Source organism: Bolinopsis microptera, chromosome 2 (genome assembly GCF_026151205.1).
Source record: "Bolinopsis microptera isolate Bmic1 chromosome 2, MBARI_Bmic_1.0, whole genome shotgun sequence".
Taxonomy (NCBI): Eukaryota; Metazoa; Ctenophora; class Tentaculata; order Lobata; family Bolinopsidae; genus Bolinopsis; species Bolinopsis microptera.
This window is the reverse complement of record NC_087073.1, coordinates 5963000-5990702: the sequence shown is the minus strand read 5'-3', so window position 1 is coordinate 5990702 and position 27703 is coordinate 5963000. Positions and strand designations below refer to the sequence as shown.

Below are 27703 nucleotides of genomic sequence, written 5' to 3'. Positions count from 1 at the left end.
AAAATTTATAAAAAACCTTATCAGTAAAAGTAGCCACATGACAATCAATGCACTGGCTGTAAATTTATATCTAAATCTGATATTTTAACTGCACTACCATTTTTTATTCATCTTTCTCCTCTGAGAGCAATAATTGTTGTTCTCAATAAGTCAAATCTCTCTCTTTTCCTGATAAATGTCATGTCCTCACTGTATCTTTGACCTGATTTTCTGGATAGCTAACTTTTTGAAGAAAGTATTAACTCCTCTTCCCATCCCACCTGTTGTTGATAGGACTATTGGTGTAAATGTCCCATGCTCCACTTCAATGATCCTTTTGTTGTATGCGCTTTTCTTCTGTCTCTCATAGCTAGACAGCCTTATTGGAAGGATCGCCACACACACAGTTCACGCCACACACTCGAGTTCACACCACACACTAATTGCATTCGTTTGACAGTTCACGCCACACACTAATTGCATTAGTTTGTAATTTTGTTGTCTCCTATCAGCTTGCTTATCTCGCCTAGTTTAACGGCGAGATTACTGTGTGTGCTTGTAGCTTGTATGCCATGGCTACTGTTAACGACAAGGAGTTGGAGGAGCTGCTCGGGAAATGTTCTGCTTGGATACCTAAAGCAATGGAACAAGTCGGGTGCACTGGTCCAGTTGACGTGTGACGTTAGCAGTGTGTAAACATGCGAGGAAAGACACTTTGGCATTATTGTTTTCTGAATCGTTCCACTTTGTGCGGTTTCAGGCGGAAAAAATGAAACAGTTCAAGGCTGAGCTGAGCTCCGACGAAGAGCGATCGCAGGACAGGCACACAAAACTTCATAGTTTTCGCAATATTTTGGTTAGATTTCATTTTAGGCTATTGAGGTGTTGGGGTGAGTTCATACTAAACATGGACCATTTAGTGTGCAGTGCCCTGAACAGAGGGATTATTATGCACTATTATTTTATGTGTTTTAATTGATCATTGGAAATACCTGGCACCGTCCAGCTTTCATTCAAAAAAGCTTCAGCATGAAATTCTCTTACATCTAAAAATGCCCTTTCCAATGGGTTCCAAATACTCCTAGTGCTTACATCTAATCTAGCTCCATCTGCTTTTTTGGTCCCTGCAGGAAGTTCTGTCCCGTTGACAGGAATAAGGAGAGGTTCAGTGTTAACGTCTTTACATCCAGCAGTTTCTAATAGCTCCGCTATCACATCTCTCAATAAGAAAATTCAAACAATATACACATAATCAGGGTTGCCGGCATTTTTGAGAGTCATTTTTAAGGTTTTTTCACGTCTTTTAAGGCCCCTTTTGACCCATTTTTAAGGTCCAAAACAGTTAAATTTAAGGTTTTTTAAGGTTTCCGCTACAGAAATTGCAATCATATGACATATCTAAAGGGGGAAGGTATAATTTCAGAAAACCCCAATTAGATCTACACCGACCTAGGTATAATTTCAGAAAAACCCAATTAGATCTACAACAAGCTAGGTATAATTTCAGAAAAACCCAATTAGATCTACAACAAGCTAGGTATAATTTCAGAAAAACCCAATTAGATCTACAACAAGCTAGGTATAATTTCAGAAAACCCCAATTAGATCTACAAAAAGCTAGGTATAATTTCAGAAAAACCCAATAGATCTACAACAAGCTAGGTATAATTTCAGAAAAACCCAATTAGATCTACAACAAGCTAGGTATAATTTCAGAAAAACCCAATTAGATCTACAACAAGCTAGGTATAATTTCAGAAAAACCCAATAGATCAACAACAAGCTAGGTATAATTTCAGAAAAACCCAATTAGATCTACAACAAACTAGGTATAATTTCAGAAAACCCCAATTAGATCTACAACAAGCTAGGTATAATTTCAGAAAAACCCAATAGATCAACAACAAGCTAGGTATAATTTCAGAAAAACCCAATTAGATCTACAACAAGCTAGGTATAATTTCAGAAAAACCCAATTAGATCTACAACAAGCTAGGTATAATTTCAGAAAACCCCAATTAGATCTACAACAAGCTAGGTATAATTTCAGAAAAACCCAATAGATCTACAACAAGCTAGGTATAATTTCAGAAAAACCCAATTAGATCTACACCGAGCTAGGTATAATTTCAGAAAAACCCAATTAGATCTACACCGAGCTAGGTATAATTTCAGAAAATCTTATCAGGTCTACACCGAGCTAGGTATAATTTCAGAAAATCTTATCATATCTACATCAAGCTAGGTATAATTCAGAAAATTTTACTAATCCGGAAAATCCATTTAGATCTACATCAAGCTAGGTATAATTTAGGTATGGAACCTTAAAAAACCTTAAAAACCCGAAAATTTGCCCGTTTTTCACGTCTTTTTTAAGGTTTTTTGCCCAAAATTGCCGTTTTTAAGGTTTTTAAGGTTTTTTAAGGTTTTTAAGGTCCCCCGGCAACCCTGCACATAATATAGCATTGGCCCTTACCTATATAAAAATTCAATATGAAATTGAATAAGAAATCTTAGTAAATTTTATAAAAACCCTTTATTAAGTAGTAGAAGTAGCCAGTTCAATTTTTTAGCTCTAAATTAATAGCTAGTTCACATTTGTAGTGCTATGCACTACTGGGCCGCGCCGCGCATCTTCTCGCAACCACAAATGTATGCAGATCAGCGAGATGCGAAGGATTGACTTGTATCACGTTGCGACCCCCACGGTCGTTTCACTATGGTACAGGGGGAGCCGTGCGCGGCGGGTCATACAACGTATGACAATGAATTCTTGCTTGTTGCGGCAAAATCCGAATGACTCAAGCGGGAGTGATGAGAAGTAGTGTATTGTGCACAGTACACACCTTTTTTGAAGGGTTTTCCGAGGTAATTTCCAATTCTATTGTTTAAAGTATCGACAATGTTAACATCTGGCACACGGCGACCTTTGTACAGTGTGCTGATGAGGTGAGATAATGTCTGTGCTTTGATCTAAATTTAGTGTACCGTTTCAGGAAAACACCTGGAACTTTGCTTACACTATTTGACTACTATTTAGCTTTCAGTTGTATGTTGCGTAAAATTTATTTCTGCTTCGCACCTAATTGTTATTATCTTTAACTTTAAGCTTAAGTTTTTAAATTATTTTACTGTAGTCGGTCACGTAACACTAACTGTTTGATATGAAATCTAATTTATAAATATCACTTTCGGGATGCGGATGGTTACTCTTCAGCAGCTCAAGAATAATACGTCATTGTATAGCCGTAAACCTTGTACAGCATAGTATAGATACAGTAACAGCTGTGCAATATATTTGACACAAAATTCTTTGCCAAGAACTGGTCTAGATATTTTCTACTTTCTAAAATTATATCAGATCTCCATAAGGTAGTATGACGCAATGAATAAAGATGCAACTGCCAGTGCGCCATGTTAATTACTGTTCCCAATTCTTTATTAATCATACCCGTAAATATTTGCTCGGTATCTGACAGCAGTTCATCGATTGATGTTCCGTGTTCTGTTTCCTGGTATTTTGTGAGCGGAATATTTTCTTGAGTAGGATAAGATGAAATCCGTCACCTTATCTTACACAATACTGAATACTGAATGAATACTGACTACTGAATGAATACTGAATGAATACTGAATGAATACTGAATGAATACTGAATGAATATTGAATGAATACTGGATACTAAATGAATACTGAATGAATACTGAATACTGATTGAATACTGAATGAATACTGAATGAATACTGAATGAATACTGAATGAATACTGAATGAATACCGAATGAATACTGAATACTGAATGAATACTGAATGAATACTGAATGAATACTGAATGAATACTGAATGAATACTGAATGAATGTTGAATAATGAATACTGAATAATACTGAATAATATACTGAATACTGAATGATAATTATGATGTATTATTTTTTTAAAGTTATAATGTAGACAAGGAAACACACGTTTAGATTTTTGAAGATAACTTTAACTAAACTATATTCAATAACTCTATATATCCAAATTCTTATCTCAATAATTATCAACGTTTTGGTTATAAAGTTCAAGAATCTTCCTGACGGGGAGGGAGGGTAGGAAAGGAGGGAGGGAGCCCGAAGTCCTTAACACCCGTACATACAAATACAATGGGACCTAACTGTTGGTTAAGAAAAAGACACGTCGATCAGGGAAAGCAGATTAGTTGTTTTTTATTTGTATAAAATAGCACGTGGGTCTGAGTTAATTACTCCAAAAAATTTGAAGCATTCCCGTTAGATTGAATAATATATTTGAAGACTGTTGTTGCAAAACGTTCTAAACGTATCCTTTGTAATATCATGAGTCCTATATCTTGCTCATTCTGTGGTAAGTCTTTTGTCAATAAATATAGCCTGTCCTCACACAAAAGTCGGTATCATCGAGAGAACGGAGAGTCAGAAACAAGCTCTAACATTCAACCACTATCAAAAGCTAACTCGGATGCGACTGATGTAAAACTGGATTATCCTGCTTCCACATATTCAGATGCTGATACGATAATATCTGAAGAATCTCAACAAGACGGTTCTAACTATGAGGAAACAAGTGCTGATGATGAGTCAAAAACACCATATTATAGTGATAGTAGAAGTGTGTCAAGTAGTGATGAGTTAGAATCTGACTCAGTTCGGCAACACAAAGGCAAGCGGAAAGGTGTAGCAATCAACCAAATAAATAAAAAGGTAAATCATATGTCGAAATTACTCAAATCTCTAGATGTCCTGTTACAAAGTAAATTGTGCAAGGAAGAAAACAAATGTATGGACTTTTTATTCTCTTACATAATGAAAACGGAAATGTTTGCGAAATTTGAGCAGCATCTCATTGACTGTGGACAAGACATCGCCACAATTTTAAGTATGGAAGAACAAGCTCTGTTGAATGCAGTTATCACGACTACTAGTCTATCTGATGTCAATAAACTAATGAACGAGAACAAAAATATTGTCATCAAGCTTCTTCAACTTTCACAAATATATCGTCAGGAAGATTCTTGAACTTTATAACCAAAACGTTGATAATTATTGAGATAAGAATTTGGATATATAGAGTTATTGAATATAGTTTAGTTAAAGTTATCTTCAAAAATCTAAACGTGTGTTTCCTTGTCTACATTATAACTTTAAAAAAATAATACATCATAATTATCATTCAGTATTCAGTATATTATTCAGTATTATTCAGTATTCATTATTCAACATTCATTCAGTATTCATTCAGTATTCATTCAGTATTCATTCAGTATTCATTCAGTATTCAGTATTCATTCGGTATTCATTCAGTATTCATTCAGTATTCATTCAGTATTCATTCAGTATTCATTCAGTATTCAATCAGTATTCAGTATTCATTCAGTATTCATTTAGTATCCAGTATTCATTCAATATTCATTCAGTATTCATTCAGTATTCATTCAGTATTCATTCAGTATTCATTCAGTAGTCAGTATTCATTCAGTATTCAGTATTGTGTAAGATAAGGTGACGGATTTCATCTTATCCTACTCAAGAAAATATTCCGCTCACAAAATACCAGGAAACAGAACACGGAACATCAATCGATGAACTGCTGTCAGATACCGAGCAAATATTTACGGGTATGATTAATAAAGAATTGGGAACAGTAATTAACATGGCGCACTGGCAGTTGCATCTTTATTCATTGCGTCATACTACCTTATGGAGATCTGATATAATTTTAGAAAGTAGAAAATATCTAGACCAGTTCTTGGCAAAGAATTTTGTGTCAAATATATTGCACAGCTGTTACTGTATCTATACTATGCTGTACAAGGTTTACGGCTATACAATGACGTATTATTCTTGAGCTGCTGAAGAGTAACCATCCGCATCCCGAAAGTGATATTTATAAATTAGATTTCATATCAAACAGTTAGTGTTACGTGACCGACTACAGTAAAATAATTTAAAAACTTAAGCTTAAAGTTAAAGATAATAACAATTAGGTGCGAAGCAGAAATAAATTTTACGCAGCATACAACTGAAAGCTAAATAGTAGTCAAATAGTGTAAGCAAAGTTCCAGGTGTTTTCCTGAAACGGTACACTAAATTTAGATCAAAGCACAGACATTATCTCACCTCATCAGCACACTGTACAAAGGTCGCCGTGTGCCAGATGTTAACATTGTCGATACTTTAAACAATAGAATTGGAAATTACCTCGGAAAACCCTTCAAAAAAGGTGTGTACTGTGCACAATACACTACTATGAGAGCCAATAACTTGCACTTTTCTCTGATGTAAGATCTAACAGCAATTTTTGTATTTCATTCAGTTCATTTGTAACCTCTTCTTATTCTCCTTAAAAATTTGATTCACGATGTCAATCCTTCGCATCTCTCCGATCTGCAGAAGATGCGCGGCGCGGCCCAGTAGTGCATCGCGCTACAACGTGAAAAGCATTTGATAAACCTTATTACTAGGAGGTGCACGATTAAACATAAACTTGCTCGGATTTTTGTACAATTGTTTCCTGCTTAAAGAGTGTGCGTGAGCTTTTTTTGAAAATGGGGTAAAAGATTAAAGATATTTGATCTGTCACCAGTAACACAATGTTTGATGATCGGATATGCTCAAATGCAAACATTTTCCAAAGACCCGCGCTATATCTCTACCGAAAGCACATCTAATTTGTTACTGGGCCGCGCTCAGCCTGTCATTCCGCCTAACAACATTAAAGCCTGGGGTCCTCAGGTAACTAATTTGATACCAACAAAATAATTTTATAACAATTGTTTGATTTTACATTAAGTTGACATGCATCGACCAAAATTAAACGAGGAATCGTTATATCAAAGATCATTTTTGAGGTACCTCGACAAAAGTTGTACCGCGATGGACTACTGGGCCGCGCCGTGCATCCAATATAAATGCTTTTCTCGTTTGTCGTTAGATCGGCGAGTTGATTCTTACTGGGCCGCGCTCAGCCTGTCATTCCGCCGAATCTCTATTCATATTTATGAACATAATAGCCTGGGGTCCCAGGTAAGTTGATTCACGATGTCAATCCTTCGCATCTCGCCGATCTGCATGTGGTTGCCGATCTGCATGTGGTTGCGAGAAGATTCGCGGCGCGGCCCAGTAGTGCATCGCGCTACAAATCGGCTTACCTGGGGACCTCAGGTTATCATGTTCATAATCATATAGAGATTCCGCCGAATAGAGATTCGGCGGAATGACAGGCTGAGCGCGGCCCAGTAACAAATTTACCTGAGGACCCCAGGCTTTAATGTTGTTAAATAGAGATTAGGCGGAATGACAGGCTGAGCGCGGCCCAGTAATAACAAATCGGCGAGATGTTCACCATTCACTTGACGGATGTTACTCGTCTAAATTTCTTCGAAGTAGCGCGCGCCGCTTTCTTCTCAAAAGTAACGCGATGGGTTAGTCCTTTAACATTGAACAATTTACTGTGCATTGTGTTTTTTACGGAAAAATAATACAGTAGCGTTTTGAGCTTGTTATTTTTTCAAAAGTGTATCATGTGATTTAAATATTTACAATTTATGTAGTGCGCCATCGACAGTGAGCCGCGCGTGCCGACTGTAGGATGGTCTTTTTAGCGCTAATCTCGGCCAGCACAAAATTAACGGGTGACCGGTGATACTCGTAAAATATCAGTTCCATCTGGACCGTCGACGAGTCCAACTCGGCGCGCGTCCTGGTATGTTGTAAACCTACAAGCACAAAAGTCTTGAAGCAAATGCATATTGAGTAACTTTCCTTCGATCCAATTGTAACAAAAATCGGTACGCTTATTCATAGACTTACAAGGAAACTGTCCGAAAAATTTGAGGCATATGGTCCAATCATTTATAGACATTATTAATTATATTACAATTCAAAGCAAAGTCTTTTGTCCCATTTTCATCACTATACCAACTCTGATATCCTCCAAGTTTTGTGGACAGTTTTAAAAGTCCGATTGAAAGGACTTTGAAAATTAACGAATTTCGTCAAATTATGCGACTTTTATTGCTCTAAGTCTAACCATTGCTCTAACCAGAGCCCTCTCGCTTGCAGTACAACTTACCTGGGGACCTCAGGCTATTATGTTTATAAACATAATAGTCAATATAATAATCAATAACAACATTCCGCCAAACAGAGATTCGGCGGAATGACAGGCTGAGCGCTGCCCAGTAAAGTACAACAAGCGCGTCACGCAGTACGCGTATACACATGGCTATGTGAACGACTTTTACACTTACTGAAGCTCCAAATGCCGCGCATCATCAAATATGGCACGTAGTCGAAACTCATTTTTCGAAAGGTCGTAGAGACTTCCAACTTTGTCCATTTAATTGGCGACATGACTAGTTTCGTTGGAAAAGGCCCTAAGTAACACTAACATTCCGTTGAAATATCCTTTCGAACACTCAATACCAGCGGATTCCCCTTTCAGCCCGGACTATCAGTTGAACTTGAAAGGTGAAATAAATTATCTCCGATAGCGCTCATTTTAATTATGACTCAAGTATCACCAGGACTAATCGAGACATTTCATTTATGCTTTCATCGAGACACTAGTTCTGTGATTCCAAAGTAAAGAGACTTTCCAAAGTATTTCGATTCCATCAATGCAGCACAGAGAATGAAAAATTCGCTTTCTTGCGTTGAAAATTGAATTTAAAATAAACGTACAACTTGGCACTGCAATATGATATTACAGGAGAACCAATTTCAACCGCAATACTCAGATTATTTAATAAAACGTTGAATTATACATCGTTGAATTATCTTGTCAACATATCTATTAGTATTAGTCATAATAACATTCTATGTGACAACTAGTGTGTGTACGTAACTCGATTGGAACAAATTTTGAGTATGAAAATGTGCTACATGACAAACACTATTAGTGTTGTCTTCGCTTTACTCTCAATCTCTTTCACCATCAACTTCTGATTACTGTCCTTTTCAATAGAATTACATTGTGATTGTCTATGTCACGGATTTGGGCTCGTAACATTACTTATGAGTATTCATATAACATTTGTATGAATAACTTCCATTTCATAAGTCAATAATATATTGATAATTATATAGCACAAAACAATATAAAAAACATACATCCCTTTCGCAAGGAATAATCAATCCGTTTTTGGCACACCGTCAGTGTTTACTTTCTGGTTCTGTAACTTAGTTAAATGTCACGGTCTGCACTCGGTGTAAAGTAGAGCACGTTGCCTCTCCAATACAAATGCCATGAACAAACACAAATATGAGATAAGACGTAGTTTAGTAATTTTCTTTACTCCTTTAAAAATATTTATTTACTAGTTACACCGGTCGGTTGTTGTAGTTATTGTGTCCCGAGGTGGGGTTGCTGCTAAACTGATCGGCGTTGTTGTTGTTGTTCCATCGTCCGCCTCCTCCACCGCGGTTGTTGTTATCCTTCCAGTTCCCACCCTCCTGCACCTGGTCCTTAGACCTGGCCCTCTCCTTAGAACGGGACCTGTTCTTGTCTCGAGATCTGTCTCGGTCTCTCCTGTCTCGTCTGCCTCGGTGTTCTTTGTCTGGAGATCTCTTTCTGTCTGGAGACCGTTTCGAGGAGGATCTCAACTTGGCATTCTTCTCCAGAAGTACATCGTTAGCAGCATCAAGAGTCTCAACTTTCTTCTCCAGGATCTTCACCTTCTCTTTCAACATGTTCCTCTCGATATCAATCTCTTCGTAAGACAGCTTCTGTCTCTTGGTAGGAGGGTCTGGCTCTACACTCTTGTGTTTTTCTCCAGAACTTACCACAGGCATAACCTCTGGAGTCATGATGATGGGTTCTGGAGCAATGACTGGCGGTGGAGGGGTAAAGATTTGTGGTTCTACTGGTGTGGTGGGTGTGTTACTGTTTTCAGTGGGAAACAAAGAAGGTTGCCCGTTTGGCAAGCACCCTTTACCTCGTTCCATCCTGATAGGTTTGTGCATGAATCTGAGAGGGATCAGGCCGGTGTCCTTGTAATATTGTTCTTCTTCTGCTGTGGCGTGCATGTACGTACAGGCTTGTCCTGCTTGGCAGCAGTCTCTCTGGTAGGGTTGGCAGAACAGTAAAGACGCTTCCGGATGATTTTTGGGACACTGGAAAACGCTGCAGACCCCCTTCATAAAGTCTGGACAGAGGGTGGGGAATATGGGCTGCTTAATGGGTCCAGGGTTCATCATCGGACCCGGACCAATCGGCCTCATAACACTGGAAGGAGGACCTCTGGGCATCCCTCTAAAATCTGACATGATTCTGAAACTGGAGAAATACTTTGTTATTGATTTGGATAATTTTGAATCAAATAGTACTAGAAGATATTGACAGTAATTTTTGGTTGTGTTTTATTTCTACAAATTGAATTTCAATCCATAATTTTTAGTAATTCAGTTATCTGTCGATGCACGATTGGGGCACTGTTAGGTGCGAACCTAGTAATCACATTCCATATTACTATCTAAATAGTTATCTTGTAATATAAACAAATCAGCATCTCTTTTATGTGTGCAGTGTTTCTGCTCGAACTATGCACAGAATGTGTCGTTTGCATGGACTATGCCCCTGAAATGATACTCAGTTCGTGCTCCGACTGAGTAATCAACAGATTACCGAACTAACAATTTTTACTCCTGATCAATCTGAAGTTCAGCTGGTACTATTGTTCATGTTTATTATCAATGTTGATTACACAATGAATGTTTATTCTAATAGGGAACATGTGAGCTTAAACAGAATGGTCATTTGTACCCCTTTCTGTATAATTATTAGACAAAGAAATATATGTAATGTAATGTATGTAATGGGAGCGTTTACAACTGTAATGACGTCACTTTGTTGACCTTCCAGAATGAGATTGAAAAAAGTATCATTGTCGAAGTAGTTGTAGTCATATGAGATGTCAAACATGAACGCTCCCAGATGTACACTAATACTATGGTGCGAAAAACAAGATCGTCCCCAATAAGGTAGCAACTCTCGCTGATCAGCACACAACTGCTTTAGTGGCGATATGACGATATCGATCATCGTCACTTTGACCAATTTTCAACTATTAATTGGGGTGTACACAGCTTCGCTGATATTTTAGGGGGGGGGGGGGGGGCTTCACATATATAACATAATCACGGAGGGGTAGCAAGGGTGTTTCTGAATGATTAAGCTTTAGCTTGTGTAATTTTAACACAATAGCTGTGTAAAACTGATCACGGATGGGGGGAGGGGTTAAAAATTGGCCAAAAAGTGACTATGTAATGTAATGTAAATTAAATTTTCTCAACTGTCCAGTGTCCGTTTTTCTGTATCAACTATATAAGGTGTCGTTTACATATTATGTTATCACTTTTTGGAACATTTTTACCCCCTTCCGTTATCAGTTTTACACATAGCTATTGTGTCAAAATTGCACTAGGTAATCATTTAGAAACCCCCCTCCCCCTCGGCTGATGACGTAATTTGGGAACGACCCCTAAAGAGTAACTTCATGTTTAGGGTAGTCTCATGATTATCAGATAGAATTGGTAGAGTCTTAGTAAAAACAGTTTATGAAAGCGGGTTGTCCGATGTCGGAAACGTTCCACTGACACAATGGGCTGTCTTGTGTCGTTCACCAGTTCTCGAATTCACAGGGGCGATAAATTGACCAGACGCGGACATATTTTCAATTACATACATCTTGATATCAGAGATATAGCTTATGGTTCTCATATATAATGATGTAAGGGTCCAGGGAACAGAGTTGTTTAACGATATCAATCTTGTTTGGAAGCTTTCGATAATCATGCGATCATATTAAAGGTGGTGTGCATTAATAACTGTGACATTGGAAGATAGTAAGATAGGACGTGATAGTTAGGGTATCCAGTCGTAGAACGTGTGAGACAATGATACACTCAGTAGAGCTGGAATTATCACCGCATCAGTGCTTTGAGAATTGAGTGTAATGGTTGCTCAGATCACCTTGGGAGTCTCAACTTGAGACGTGATACAGTCACAGAGACTTCAACACCCGAGACTTCAACTCCTGGACGCAGGATCATTTCGTACACAGACAATTTTCCGGAGTTGGTCCAGTAGTATTCAAAAGACTTTATGTGATTGAATGTAAACTAAATGTCGGTACTTAACTGACCCATGTTTGGAATTAACTTAACCAGGACTAGCTGGTCCAGAGTTTCAGTTTTCACTAATGTTCAAGAGCTCCTCCAAGATCCAAATCATATCAAAGTATATAACAGAAGTTCACATGAAATCGAACACGTTTAATTGTGGATCGCTGAATTTCTATCTTGTATACCAAGTTTTGTTGACTACAGTAATACTGCAATTTCGTGACCATTGACCAACGGCCTACCGCCAGATAATCCGGCCTATCAAACCTAATCTTTGTTCCAGATACTTCGTCTACTTTTTTCAGATTTTTGATACATTTCGTTTAGTTTATAGCTATACCATAAAGTATGATGACCACTCACTAGATGGGGTTAAACATCAGCCCATCCAGGTTCACGAAAGCTGCTGCAAAACACGTGCTTGTTCTTCAATGGAACTGCGATCTGATAGCAGTGGAAACTACAGGACTTCTTTGTCGCTTGCCTCAGTAACGAACAGTTTAATTGAAGCCCCACACTTCACACTCTTCAGCATATCTCGTGCTTCTTAGTCCCATCCGGCTACCCTACAAATTATTTACAATCCTGCTCAAACAACGTCAGTTAAAAGTATTGGTAAAAGTCGCTAGTGTCTTTAGAGACTGGGTGGAATCAAAGACTTGGCATGAACCCAACTATTCAGTAGCGACTGTTTCCAGTTAAAAATTGTCGTTGAGCTTCCGGAGTAGCCGACTTCCTGTAGACATTATTATTTGGTTTCAGCTCACTTTTAAAATTCTGCTCTTACATAGTGACGTTTTCTTATAGGACTGTCAAGAGCGGAGATTTGGACTATAGCCAAGTCTGGTCCATAGAAACGTAACGTCGCAACAAAGAGGAAATACTGTTGCGGCTCGACCACAACATACCCGCAAATTATAGTTTGATCTCACATACTGTGGGTTACGGTCCTAATGATAACATTAATGATGAGATGTGTAATTTTCTTTGATTTAATTGCCTCATTAGGCTAATTTTTAAACAGATGCTGGGTTTATATGTTAATCCGTTGATGGCCACATGCCACATGGGTACACATATGAATCCAATACCATAGACCAGCTGATAACAACGGTTTCCGGATGACAATTCAAGCAATCCCTTCGTAGGACACACTTTGTCAAGAACACTACACAGAAAGCTCATCAGTCCACATTTCAACAATATTCTAATCAGAAGATCGACAGGTAGATCCGGCGGATAAAAAGTAGTCAGCATGTTATAAAATCAGGCTGCCCATATTTCAAGGTGACTTTAGATTTTTTATTCGACCCCTTGAGCTTAATTTTCGCTCCCACATTCGGCTGACTAAATATTAAAGCCTAGTGCCTACATTGGCCAACAATTGCTTTGGTTTTCCGACATGAAGTAGCTGCAGAGGAGATCCCTCTTTCTACCGGTTGAGGAATAAATGAGTTATCCAGGTTTATTGTGTATAGAATCCAGGGATGTCTAAGGTACAATAGTATGTCTTAGCGTACCCTCATGAACAAAGGATCAGACATAAGTCTGCATCTAACGAACGTTGTGGTCCCAGATTTCTTCAACTCATTGTAATATAGAATTTATTCCACATATGTGATTGAATTAAACACGGTTCATGTTACAGAGTGAGTCATGGAGCAGTATATGAGATCACTGGTAAGACATTTCGAAATTTGCTTCTTCTTTCAGATTGCGGACGACACGTAAAGAGACGCGCGCATGGTCACGTGACATCACTGAATGCTGGACGTTTTATGCTTTTTACAGGGAAATGTAATTTAGCGAAGACCTTTTCAGAGAGAAACTTTGTTCGGAGACGGAAATAGTTTGTTAGATCAAGCACTGGCGAGTAACATTCCATGACGACACTCTTGCGAAATAAGAGATGGTATATAATAACGCTGAACAAAGGGCACTGCTTAGGTATCAATATGTATTGCTTCAGATATGGGTGGAACATGGCAATTTATTCTCATCTTTCACGATTGAATCATTTTTGTTTCGATTTATATCATCCGGAGAAGACAAGAATATTTACTAGATGATGAAAATCTTACTATATATAAAGTGAGGCGATATATATCTGTTGCAGGTATCACTCGTTGGGATATTACACAATGAGGATTCATGATCTCATCTTTTTAATATCTAGCAATAGAGACAAATTCGAGTAGAATCAAGTACCTACTATTTGTAAGAGCGATATTGAATGAGTCAAAACTGCAAACGTGGACAATTGTAATTGAACCATTTTTTAGTCGGTCCAAGGATATCAAAAACATGCACACCCTAATAGAGAAATTATATAATTTCCGTAGTGCGCTATGGCACGGTTTCAAGAGTAACTTGTGATAAAAAGGGTTGAGTTTTGGTATATTATCCATCATACAATTGTGTATATAAACCCATCAAGACAATATCTAATCCAGCATAATCCCCGCTACAATGCGAGTAATCGGAGATTTACGTTCCCAACAATACTTTGGCTTTCATGAGGTAGAAATATCAACCATGGTTTAATGTATCTGTGAACCACATCAAAACAATTCCGAGTATTTATCTCCCAGGAGACTATGTTTTTCTCTATCATTTCATCATAAATACTACTTCATCAGCGGGACATTCAAGGTGATCTCTCTTAAGTTAAAAGCAGCATCAGCTTCTTCTTCAAGATTTGAATACGAAGTATAATTACAATTTAATTTGAAAATCTACATTTTTGAGAAATTTTCTAAGGTGTCATAATTTCCATTTTCCACACGATTTATTTCATTTGTTGAGTACCACTTATACATATATATTGGGTAAAACTTATATATATTAGATTTTCTTAGATTTTTAAGAATTACCTTATTATGTGAAGTGGAGAACATTTTGCTCAAAAATAGTCGTCCAAATAAGGGCGTAAGGTATACGTCCGGGATCGATACATCTTCATACGATAAAATCTTACTTTGAGTAACTTTGACAGGGATAGCAACACTTCTTTGGCAGTTCTTTTCACAAGATTCCGAATAGTGTGAGTGTTGAGAGTTGCATCTAACTGAACGTGTTATTCTTTAGTTCCTGGTATGTAAGATCCCAAGGAACTTTGACATGGAGAGATGAATATGCCGCTGGGTGGAGAGTTATACAAATGCGGCCATATGGGAAGTAGACGAGTTCGGAATATCGTCCGATTTCAACTAATAGAGCGTGAGAGCGATCACAAATGTCTGATTTCCAAGAAATGAATTTATAATATGAATTCTAATTAGATGTTATTCTACAAAATGTCTTATATGTAGAAGTTAGTGCTGTGCTGTCTAATATTCGGGATATGTAATGGCTGTACAGACGGAAAATATAGATCTACTATTGTTAGTTTGTTACTAACACTATGACTGGTCGCATGTTTTCTGTTGAGGATCCAAGTTGTCGAGTTGTTGGAGCTTTGTGTGGTGTATTATTTATTAGTCAAAAATAGCCCTACAGGTTTGTTCAATTTTAATTTTTAAACTAATTTCTGTATTTCATTTGTTGTCTCTGTTGTATTGTTGCTGAGCTCCAGAAGCCCAAATTATACACCTACAAAACACCTTCAGTCAACAAACATTTCATAGTATCACCAATATCATCAAAATAACCGAAAGTAAGGATGGTTTCGAAATGTTGGTAATCTATACACTAAACCTGCGTGTGAGAATGCTGAAGGTTAAAAAGTTATTCAAGACATACTTTCGTAATCGGGGAGCAGCTTTTAACTGTCAACAACGTCAGAAAATTCTTTAATCGATATTAGTTTTCGAGGGAGCAGAACATGATGTACAGTAATACCCCGATTTACCGCGGAGCTTGGGAGAAAGGAAAAAGCCGCGGTTAATCGGGATTTGCGGTAAATCAGGGTTTGCGGTAAATCGGGATGCGGTTTTACTGTAGTAACAAATAGAAAATAGTAAATACTCACAATGACAACAGGTACAAGTTTGAGGGAACGCGTAAAATGTTGAGTTTGAACTCCGAGGAACTTGTAAATTACTGAATTCATGTAAAATACTGAATTCATACAGTATACTATGAATTCTAGTTAGATGTTCTTATACAAAATGTCTTATACATATATAGAAGTTGGTGCTGTGCTGTCTAATATTTGGGATCTGTAATGGCTGTACAGACGGAAAATATAGATCTACTATTGTTACTTGATTCACTACATCAGGAAAGACTCCGCTAAATGCAGAGGCGGAGGAGTTGGAATTATTTACAATTCAAGTGATTTGAACCTTACTCCTGTGTTTGATAAGTGTGGAGATACGTTTGAAGCAGTTTTAGGCAAATTTCGAGACTCATCGGGTGATACTGTCCTCTGTGCTTGTGTTTACCGACCAGGGTCATTGACTGATGTATTTTTTGAAGATTTGGATGAGTTTATTGGGAACATATTCATGAAATACAAGAAGTTTTTAATTTGTGGTGATCTTAATATTCATTTGGATGATCATAAATCAAGAAACACGGCCAAACTGACTGAAGTATTGGCCAGCTATGGACTGCATCAATACGTGAGAGATCCAACTCACAACAAAGGACATATTCTGGATGTTGTAATCTCCTCCCATCAGATAGTCAATCCAAAGAGTGTCACAGTAGACTCGCACACCTCGGAAATGTTCCCAAACTGTGACCATTTCCCGGTTACTTTTAGCCTCACAAAAACAGTTGCAAGCAATCTCAACAAGAAAAAAGTTATCACATTCAGAAATGTCAAAGAAATTGACAAAAATTGTTTTGCGGATAATCTTGCTGAGGAATTGGTTACTGTAATGGATCCTGAGGGTCTATGACAAGCTGAAATGCCGTCATTTGAAAGCCGCATCAGCCTATACAACTCTAAGTGCCTAACTGTGCTGAATAACCATGCTCCTCTCCTCACAAAGGAAATCAAAGAACGTAAGTCTGCCCCTTGGTTCGATGGTGAATATAAAGCACTTAGAAGCCAAAGAAGAAAAGCCGAGACAAAGTGGAAAATCTCCGGATCTTTAACTGACAAGAAACACTATGAATCAATCAGAGAGCAGTGCACAGAACTCTCAGACAGGAAGAAACATGGGTTTTTCAAAGTCGAATTCATAAAGCATTCCTATTCTTCTAAGAGTCTTTTTAGATTTGTGGACACCTTTCTTGATCGGGATAAAAGCATTGTGTTGCCTTCGTCGGAGTCTCTCAAGGACACAGTCGAAAACTTTAACGTATATTTTCAGGAGAAAATAAAGGCAATACGAAATAACTTTGATCATGTGGAGTCTGACGATCAAACGCCCTCTTACTGCGGAGAAAAACTAGCTGAGTTCTCTCCAACTACTCTAGAAGAACTAGAGGAGATAATCAAGGCATCTGAGATCAAGTCTTCTTCAATTGACCCTCTACCTGCAAACATCTTTAAAGAAAACCTTGAGGTTCTACTACCCGTCTTAGTTGACATAGTAAATGCTTCATTATCTTCTGGCAGTATTGATGGCGCTAAACTAGCTCATATCACACCCCTGATCAAGGGCCAGGGATTAGATAGTGATAATCTCAAGAATTATAGACCAATATCTAACCTTAGTTTTGTGGGCAAGTTGATAGAAAGAGTAGTGCTCAGGCGTCTAAATGAACATCTAGAAAACAACAACCTGAACATCCCACAGCAGTCTGGATACAAATCAAAACACAGCACCGAGACTCTGCTTGTGAGAGTTGTTAACGATCTACTCATTGCATCTACAGAAAGCAAGGCAACTGTTGTTCTTCTCCTAGATCTGAGCGCAGCTTTTGATACAGTTGACCACTGCAAACTACTGAACATCCTCAGAAATGAGTTGGGAATAACAGGGACAGCTTGGAAATGGTTCAGCAGCTTCCTCACAGGTAGATGTCAAACGATTAAAGTTGGAAATGAGGAATCTTATGAGATAGTGATTAAGTTTGGAGTCCCACAGGGCTCTGTGCTGGGTCCGGTCCTGTTCAACATCTACATTCGCTCTTTGTACTCAGCAGCACATGATTTGAACTTCTCCATCCAGGGTTACGCCGACGATCATCAGCTGTATAAAAGTTTCAAGCCAAACGAGGAGCCCACTGTCCTGATCAACGATGTTCCCAAATGTTTCCAAGAAATTAATGACTGGATGAAAAAACATTATCTACAGCTCAATGCAGGAAAAACTGAGATTCTTGTCTTTGGGACACCGCTTGTTCTCCAGCAGCTGTCTATAGGGGGCGTGTTTGTTAACTCTGAGACGTGTGTCAGGCTGTCACCTGTTGCAAAGAACCTCGGATTTCGTCTCGACTCTCAACTAAACTTTGGTGAGCAAATCAAGCAACTTAAAACATCGTGTTTTCTGAAACTAAGAGACCTTGCTAAGATGAAAACATTCCTAACAACCAAACAGATGGGAACACTGACTCAAGCAATTGTAATCTCATCGCTTGACTACTGCAATGCACTTTACTATGGTTGTAGTCAAGCCTCAATTACGCAGCTGCAGAACATTCAGAACCGAGCATGCCGTCTGGTTTTTGGATTAAAGAAGAGAGACTCAGTCGAGGAGAAGCTCAAATCCCTTCATTGGCTCAAGGTGAAGGAGAGGATTGAGTTTAAGTTGTGCTTACTGATTTTCAAAGCAGTCAATGGTGTTGCTCCTGCATATCTGTGTGATCTAGTAACATTTGTTAGTTCGAGTAGCAGAAGAACTTCCTCCTTACACCTACCCATCGGATCTACAAGATCACACCCAAGAGCGTTTCAGACTGTTGCTCCGAAAATCTGGAACCAACTACCAATTGAAATTAAGACTTGTTCCGATGTTGATCTGTTCAAAACATTATTAAAAACTCACCTGTTTAAGAAAAGTTATGGCATGAGCGATTAATTGACAATATAATAACTTTATGTTATTTGCTTAAACTGTTTAGGATGCAACCTAATGTCATGATCTTTTTGAACTTATTAGCAATTAGACTGTTAGCTCGCTTCACAAGCATGTCATCTTCGTTCCAAAACTTTTTATGTCCTATGCATACACTCCTTGATAGTTATCTTGATCTAGTATCTTTGTTTCACACAATAGAGCATAAGTTTTGTGGTTTATCCACTGGGCTTAGAGTTTGTGTTTAAGCTACCAAATTTTATTATTATTTATTTTTAATAAGTTTAGATAGTACTCGGGAGTCTGGAGTTTGATCACATGAACTTTTGTTTCCAACGAAAGAATGTAAGAAAACAAAAAATCATTAGCTCTGACGATGATAGAGTGCTAGCTAGTGGGCCGCGAAGGGGGGTCATGATAGTTTAGGCATGAAGGAATGGTCTGATTGGCCATATATACTGTTCTTAAGGATTGTTTGGCCCAAAAAGTCGTTTAAAGACATTTTCAGAGCTCTAGTGTCATCACAAACAAAGTTATTTCGATATTTTGAATTTTCCGAATTTTCAACTTTTTCATACGCAGACCCTTTATATCCCTATAATTGATGTTTAATGCGGAATTCTGTGCAGAATGATCTTTTCCAGTGGTAATACGATCAGAGAAGGGTGTTTTTTTATCAACTTTATGTAAAAGGAAGCCAATTCAATGCTCCCCAACCCTCGAACACGCGCACATAACGCGCGCGCTTTCAGGAGTTTAATCCACTATTTAGTGGTTTGAAGTAACCAAAGAGATGGTTATATGTATACATTTGGGGATAAGATAAGATAGCTGGAAGGAGCTTCTGAAACTGAATTGTGTTGCTCCATAAGTTGTAGACACCAAACTGCAAACTCAATTTTAATTAGCTTCTAGAGTAGATTTTTTTCACTCTCGCCCCAGTGAAAATCAGTTTTTCTGGATTTTTTCCAGAAGTAAGCATTTTGGGCCTTCATGACCTTTATAGTGTCAATATAAACATGTGCATTGCGGTCATTTTAAGCCAAAGTTTGAGTCTCTAAGACCTTCAGAAGCTGAGATACAGATTTCCCATATATGCGCGTAATGAAAAAAATGGGCGTGGCCCCCACAGGGTTGGGAATAGCGACACAACATGTGCCGTTCGGTGATTTGAGTTAGAAATGACCTATTTAACCCGATTCAGTATCAAAAAACTCTATACATCGAAGTGCACACTCAACCCCTCCCTTTTACTAGAATATTGCTTATTTAGCACCAGGAAAATACACCAAAATGAGAGCAAATGGGGATTTTTAAAAATTCATAAAATGGAAAGCCAGATCCAGCCAGAACCATTCTTGGTTGCATTTGTTAGGAAATTGTCAGTACTTAAACATAAAAGTGGTTTTTAGTGGGCACTAGAAGGCCCTAACAACTATTCCTGGTCTTGAAGACTTGAAAAAAGGTGAAAAAGAGGGTCAAAATTTGCCTCCGCGTGTAAATTTTTCCTAATCAATTGGCATGATAAGGCCTATTTCACCAGAAAGATCATTCAAAACTGTTCTAGGAGGCATCAAAATAATCATTAAACCTTATTAGGCCTTTTTTCTGAGCCACAGGGATTTAGTGGCCATTTTCACTGCTTAAATTGATTTTTTTGGCAGTCAACAAAATTTCTATATTTGGCGCGCTGCCAAAATTCAGCATTTAAATATTTTCCAATTCGGTTTTTTGCACTTTATGTGTATATCTATTTACTAGGAGATGAGGTAAACAAAATGGGATTTAAGGAAAGTCGATTTTTGGCCTAAACTATCATGGTGGCCTGGCCCACTATATATATATAGCTTTCACATCACACATTCGTTCGTTTTGCAGGATTCACATTCTTGTGTCACATTTAAGTTCGGCTGTCCGTCTGATTATAAAGTTGGCACTTTATCTTTGACCCTACATTAAATATTTCTCGGAAATATTGATTCGTGCACTTTACATTATTTTTTCTGACACGTTTTAAATTCCAAGTCTATGTGTAACTATACTCTCTGATGGCCTTGGAACAGATTCTTGAGATTATAGAGATATGGCTTCAATTAAGGTTTGTTTATCAATGTATTAGGTATAGTTCTAAGTGAAAGAGACTTTTGCCCACTCTTCAACATTATTTTTGGACCAGCAATCTATTTAAAGATTGCGACAGATCTATTTAAAAACATGCTTCCGTTTAATATCGAAATCAGCTTCTGGCGATGATTTTAGTAAATTCTGTACGATCATATCATTTGGCATGATTGCCTGGCTCGGTGATTAACACGCAATTACATACATATTTATTGAGTCGTGCCGAGCGCCGGTGACACCGTGCCAAACCAATTATAAAACCAACCTGGTAGATTTCACCAAATCTGTTAGCATAGCTTATTACTGAGTATTCATGAATCGTATTTACATTAAATAAGTGTAACCTATATCATATATGTCCTAATTTTAATTAAGTCTGAATAGACAGATTGAAAGACAATTCGGAAAATCGTGGTGACTTAATGAATGTGAAAAATCAAAATTCTGCAACTTAATCTGGGCAATTGTAAATGTAATACTCGAACACAAACGGCAACTGATGTTCTAATCAAATCGGTTATCACATGTAACGATCGAAAGACGAGATATCCAAAAACGAGAAATCTAAAAACAAGAAATCTAAAAACGAGATATCCAACGAGGGAGATCAAAACGATTGTGATCATGTAAAAGCTCAATATAAAAACAAAATCAGCAGGTAACTAGGTAAGGTGACAAGATTTCTCACAACCATCGAAAGCAAAATTATACTACTTTTGGATTCCTAATTTATTTCTATTTTTACATTATATCGGTCAGTAAATTCCCTCAATTTTCTATACAACATCTCTTCACTCGTGATTGAATAGTTTGACGATTATATAAGAATTGTTGTGCCCAATCTGTTGAATTCGATGTGACAAAGGCTCAAATTTTTGTGTTGGACCGACAATAATCATTACGGAGATTACAATTACATACGGAGATTACAATTCTCCGTGAGCTGAACGTGCCGACCTCTCATTTCTGTAAACCTCTGATGGTAAGAATCAAGACAATACATGATGTGAGCATTCCTCCTGATCGTTCAAGATCTCTCTGATCATCATATTAGAGACGTTTGGTTTGTATGCAATTGGGTCATTCGTCGAACTTTTGAGATCTTTACAGATTAAAACTCACATAATCGTGATGTCATCAATTTCCATTCGAAGAAACATCGAGTAAAAGTGCGTGTTGTCATTAAGTACAAGCGTAGCGGATGGAACGCCAAAATTTTAATGTTCAACACTAACAGTTTTCTATTGTATTCGGGCTAAGTGGCTTTCTCAAAGAATATAAGATCTGTATACTGTTAGTGGTAGTGGGGAGGTGAGCCATATTATTCTGACACAAACAGCGGTAAACCTATCAGCTTCCAAGCATTGACCAATCAAAACCAAGAAGCAAAAAATATGGTTCACCTCCCGCCCAGTATATTCGGATCCATTGAGGTTCATGGTTTATGGACAGTGTCATAGAAATAATAGGATATTAAAATTTGTCGAATAAATTGGTTTTTTGTGCCCCGATGATGCAATATATCAAAAGTAGATGATGCAGTATTATATCAGAAGTCAAAAGTTGAGATGTGTGTAGCTGGTTTCATGCAATCAGTGCTGAGGTTGTATCCACATTCCACAATAGGTCTGTTTGAGCTGCTCCAATATATTGTAAAGCTTCGTGGGCAGTCCTGTTTCTTCTCCTCACAAGCATGCTGCGCCGGGATGGAATGATGATTTATGTTGAAACTTTTGTAATGTTAACCTCTGAATCCGGTGCTATTGTATCAGTATTTAACTCGTCATGGTCTGGTGTAAGTGAGAGAATTGTGGAAATAACTATGTACCAGATTTTAGAAATTTCTTTGATTACATTTTTGTACTATTTTGGATATTGTAGTTCTTATACTCATCATCGAGATCTCACTATTACCATCATCTATAAATCCTTGTTCAAATTTTTACTGATGTCAAAAAATGAATGATATGAACATGAACGGCTTTAAAGTAGCTTTAAAGAAGGTGGTCTGTTGAATTTTATGGCACATTATAACTAAAATTCATTTTGGATTTTGGGAGGCTGATAAATTTTAGGCGGCTGGGTTTCATTGACCAAATGACATGCTTGCAATAAAAATTAATTAACTTCAATAATTTATACAGAGAAAGGGACATGCTCACATCTTTATCTATTCAAAGTAATTAGTTCTCCACAAACATCCTCATTCCAGTGTTTCAATTCTCAACCAATTGTTTCCCTCTCCCACATTTCTGCGAAACCTCTCAATACTAATAGAGTCAATGTACAGTACATGTACGTAACGATAGGTTAGGAGGAGTGTGTTTGCAAATACATCTGACAGCTTGCAGCAAATAGCTGTGCCACCTTCTTTCAATTAACCACGTCTATAAACAATATTAACATAATATCAAAGCAGGTATTTTCGTAGCTTATCCGAGTGAGTCTCCAAATGAACTGTTATATCTTTATTATGTAACAAAAACTCCAATAACCAAGATGTTTAGTCGGACTGTTGAAAAGGAAACTATCAAATTTGTATATTGTTCGCTTGCAACACATGTTAACATGTAAATTTACAGTACATAATTTCAGCAAACGACCGTGATAAGAATTTTGAAATGGCCGGGACCAGGATTGATCAATGTTGACCGGGACCGGGATTTTTTATCAAATTTTAAATTGGCCGGGATCAGTCAAATTTGACCGGGACCGGGATTTTAGCTCTATTTGGACACAAAATTTAGCGGAATCAACTATTAGTGCGGAAGTGATCCATGTTTAAGATGGCAATTTGTTAAAGATTACAAATTTGTTGAATATACAAATCTTGATAGAAGTTGTATCTAAAATCCCAGTAAAAATCCCGGTAAAATTGGTATTTTGGCTGGGACCGGGATTTGGTATAATTTATAGTAAAGGTCCAATCCCGGCTACGGACGGGCCCCGGAACCGGGATCACGGTCGATCTCTGGTACATTTAGGCATATCTTATTGGACAACTTTTCGTACACACGTTGTTTAAAAACATAATAAATATTAACATATTAGTATTCTGCAAGTTTCAGCTCACACACATGGCTGGCAGTGAAATTAAGCAAGTGCGACATGACACTTGACTTATAGAGCTGATTGACAGTGAATCTGGGTCACTGCAAACACAGCTTTGTACAATTCCATACTTTCGCAAAACAAACGTGAGTACCAACAAACATGAGTTAATATTTAACCACTTTATGTGATATATTGATAATTAATCAATAGACCATTGTTTTTTATTTGTATTCTGTAAAATGTGTGATGTAACATCGTGGTGTAACACATTACACTCGATATTTGCCCAACTTTTCATGAGATCAATCCTAAGTGAATTAACCTCATGTAACTTTAAGTTGGCCCAGTGGCCAGTACCCTAAGTTTCAATCATTGATTCAATAGCTCATGCTGAAAGTTTTATTCCAATTGAGCAGAAAACGAATCACCAATAATTGATAATTAATTATATTCCCCTATCCATTTGACTTCCCATATTGTAAGTTTGACCTAGTTTGAAAACATACAATCATGATCAGAATCTGAGAAACAAACAGAGTACGATTAAGTTATTTCTAATTTGATTATTATACCTTAGATAAATACTAGAAAAATAACGATATGCTACGTGGTAGATCAAGAAACTGTGACGAGTCCAGAACCTTCTCCACCAGTATCAATAAACTGCAGGAACAACATAGCTAGGGGATTGAAAGAGTTAGGATCACGCAACTATAATAAGTATAAAACATTGAGTGAACTATAATAACTATAAAACATTGAGTGAACTCATAATTGATTATTTTTCCAAGAGTGGAATTGAAGATGATAGTATGAAAGATTGAAAGATTAAAACACATAATTTTGCATTGCAACAGATTGATCTAGTCAAAATTAAACATTTGCATACATCTACAAATCATAAAACGGCTGTGTCTTTGACCAAAATGGACTTGTAACAATTTTTAACACAAGCGTTCCAGTAGAAAAAAATACCAAAAAATTCAATTCCATTCTGGATTCAGTAGAAATAAATATTTTTTAAATATGATGCTAAGGTTGTTGAGTGCAACCGATTCCGAAACAAAAAGAGAGGTTGAACCCGCAACCACTCATAATCTATTCTTAATTTTTTAATAATGAAAAATAGTTAAGTTCAAGACTATGATGAAGTATTTTAAGTATGAAGATGAAATCAATCCTCAATCTTAATTAGCATTCCAAATTAATTTAATACCCAAATTCGTATAATTTTATAACTACAATTAATCTATTATATAATCACATGTGTGTAGAAGCAACATAAAGGAAATCATAGAATATGTGAACTTAATGTTACAAAGAAAATGTTATAGGCTTTACTATAAATAGCTTTGAGAAAATTATGATTTCATCATCATGACAAAACATAATTCTATACACATATACATCAAAGAGTGGTAAAAATTATGGATCCTTCTAATTTAAGAAAAATAAGCAGATATGAGCTGTTTGTTAAATGTTAATGTATGCAATTTCCATCAAGAGCCAGATATCTATGGCAAAAGTTAAAGCCTTAATTTGAGTGCAACATGACTGGAAAATCGGAGTCAATTGTCCCTAAGAAATTTTATAACAAGGAAGTAAAAAAAGGTTTAATTTTACATCTGGACGGTTTTATTTGAAACAGCATTTTGAAACAGCATTTTGAAACAGAAGCACATTTACATAAGCATCGTTTGACTATTTATCAACTAATTTAGGTATACACACAATTTGCAAGCAACAGGGCACAGCTAAATTATAAACAAATTACAAGATGGTGCAACAAGAATTTGTTGATTTAGCTGTTTTATAAAATTGCTTTGATGTGAGGCTAAGATTCTCTGATTTTGCCACTATATCGTCTAATTTTTCACCCCTTTCTAAAACTTGTTCAATAGTGTTGTAAAGTATAACTTTGGTTTCATCTAGATCACCCTGAATCTGAGTAATGCTATCAGCCTGTCTAGGATCTTGAAACAGATCAAATTGCTGTTTGATCGCGGGAAGCTCAGGAAATGGTACACCTCGCCACGTGGATTTCGGCTGTTGCTTTAAAAAATCGTCCAATGATTTTAAAATAAAGGTATATGCCACCCGTTGAGGATATTCTTCGTCACAAATGAGCACACCTCCTATTTTATCTGACTTAACCAAAGTATGACAAATGTATTCCTTTTCTTTTACACTTTTGCGCTCCCCAGGGGCAGTCCGATCAGCCATGAACTGTGCAGTAAATTTAAGAAACTCAGTCACAGAACTCCTCTGAAAGTATCCAAACTGTGTAACATCAACGATGGACATGAGCTCCACTCCTTTCTCTGCCTCCTTGTTCCATATGGAAAGAGAAAGGATCCTCATAACTTGTTTTTACCCTAAAAAGAGATTAATTTGTGAAATGACTGTCATCTTTAAAATTGAGTGATGTTCAGTTTTATACATACAGCACAACCGTGCAATTAAAATTGTTAATGATGTCAGCCGAGTACCATCATGGGGAAATCTCACAAAAACTGTGTATAGCCACAAAGTGCAATAAAACATAAAGATAAGAATGTGCTCAATCATGTGTCAACCAAACGGATTAAATTTAAACCCAGTGTTTTTTATTTAAAGACCCTGGGTTGAAGATACGGTCGCACTAAATGGTAGTTCCGATTTGCAACAATTAACTTTTGAAGTCGACAAGAAATTAAAGTGAATGTGTTTACTTTCAAATGAAGAAACAGGATTTTAAAAGCAAAAGATGCTGCACCTTCAAGGGCTTGCATGAAAACATAGGTGACTAGTCAGAATAACAATGAAACTAATAAATCAATGAAACTAATAAATCAATGTTTTAGCTCATTTTACAAAGTCAAATATTTAAAACAATTAAAATTGTATAGTGCTCAATTTGTAAATGACTAGTTGATCTTTGCTATTGGAAGTTTGTCAAGGACTGGCAGCTAGCGGGGCAAGGAATGCACGGGCTTAGGGGCTTTTGTGCACACCAGAACACTAGCTCGGTAGATTTTTGGAAACTAGAAGGACTGAAAACTAAAATTGTTTTTGATGGAGGCTGAGGCATGTTTTTGAGAGGGACGGTATAATAGCTTGTGGTAACAACTGGCCTTTACTTTAATAGGATGAAGTTTTAGTTTTAGGACAGGAAGAAGGCATTAAGAAGATTTGCTCTTTGTTTACAAGGCAGAATATAAGCAATGTTGGTTATAATATGTATGTTGGTTATAATATATGTAAGCCCAGCCTGTCATATATCCTTTTCTCTAGATTTCCTATATTAGGATATATCTTTCTGTAACCCCATGTTTTCTTTAAGCATGGTTTTTTTTATATGACAGACTCTAGCTTAGAGACCTGCTAGAGCTTACGATCCTTGACGGAGCTTTCTTGGTGAGTTACTTTCTCTCCGTCAAGCGTTTCTGGTTTTAACCCTTTTACTCAATATAGAAGTATTGTGAGTTATTCAGATTGACTAAAGGTATTATTTA

General features: G+C 37.1%; 2 protein-coding genes across 2 annotated transcripts in view; one reads left to right on the top strand and one right to left on the bottom strand.

The window, feature by feature from the left end:
• Nucleotides 1–27703, top strand: part of LOC134811508 (uncharacterized) — a 93443-nt gene that overhangs the window by 49503 nt on the left and 16237 nt on the right. The gene's annotated exons all lie outside the window — the stretch shown is intronic.
• LOC134811507 (synaptobrevin homolog YKT6-like) overlaps nucleotides 25051–27703 on the bottom strand; it is a 92605-nt gene continuing 89952 nt past the window's right edge. Inside the window, exon 2 of the mRNA XM_063818354.1 lies at nucleotides 25051–26584. Coding sequence (XP_063674424.1) covers nucleotides 25980–26570 — 591 coding nt within the window. The 5' untranslated portion in view covers nucleotides 26571–26584 and the 3' untranslated portion in view covers nucleotides 25051–25979. The remainder of the gene's footprint in view (nucleotides 26585–27703) is intronic.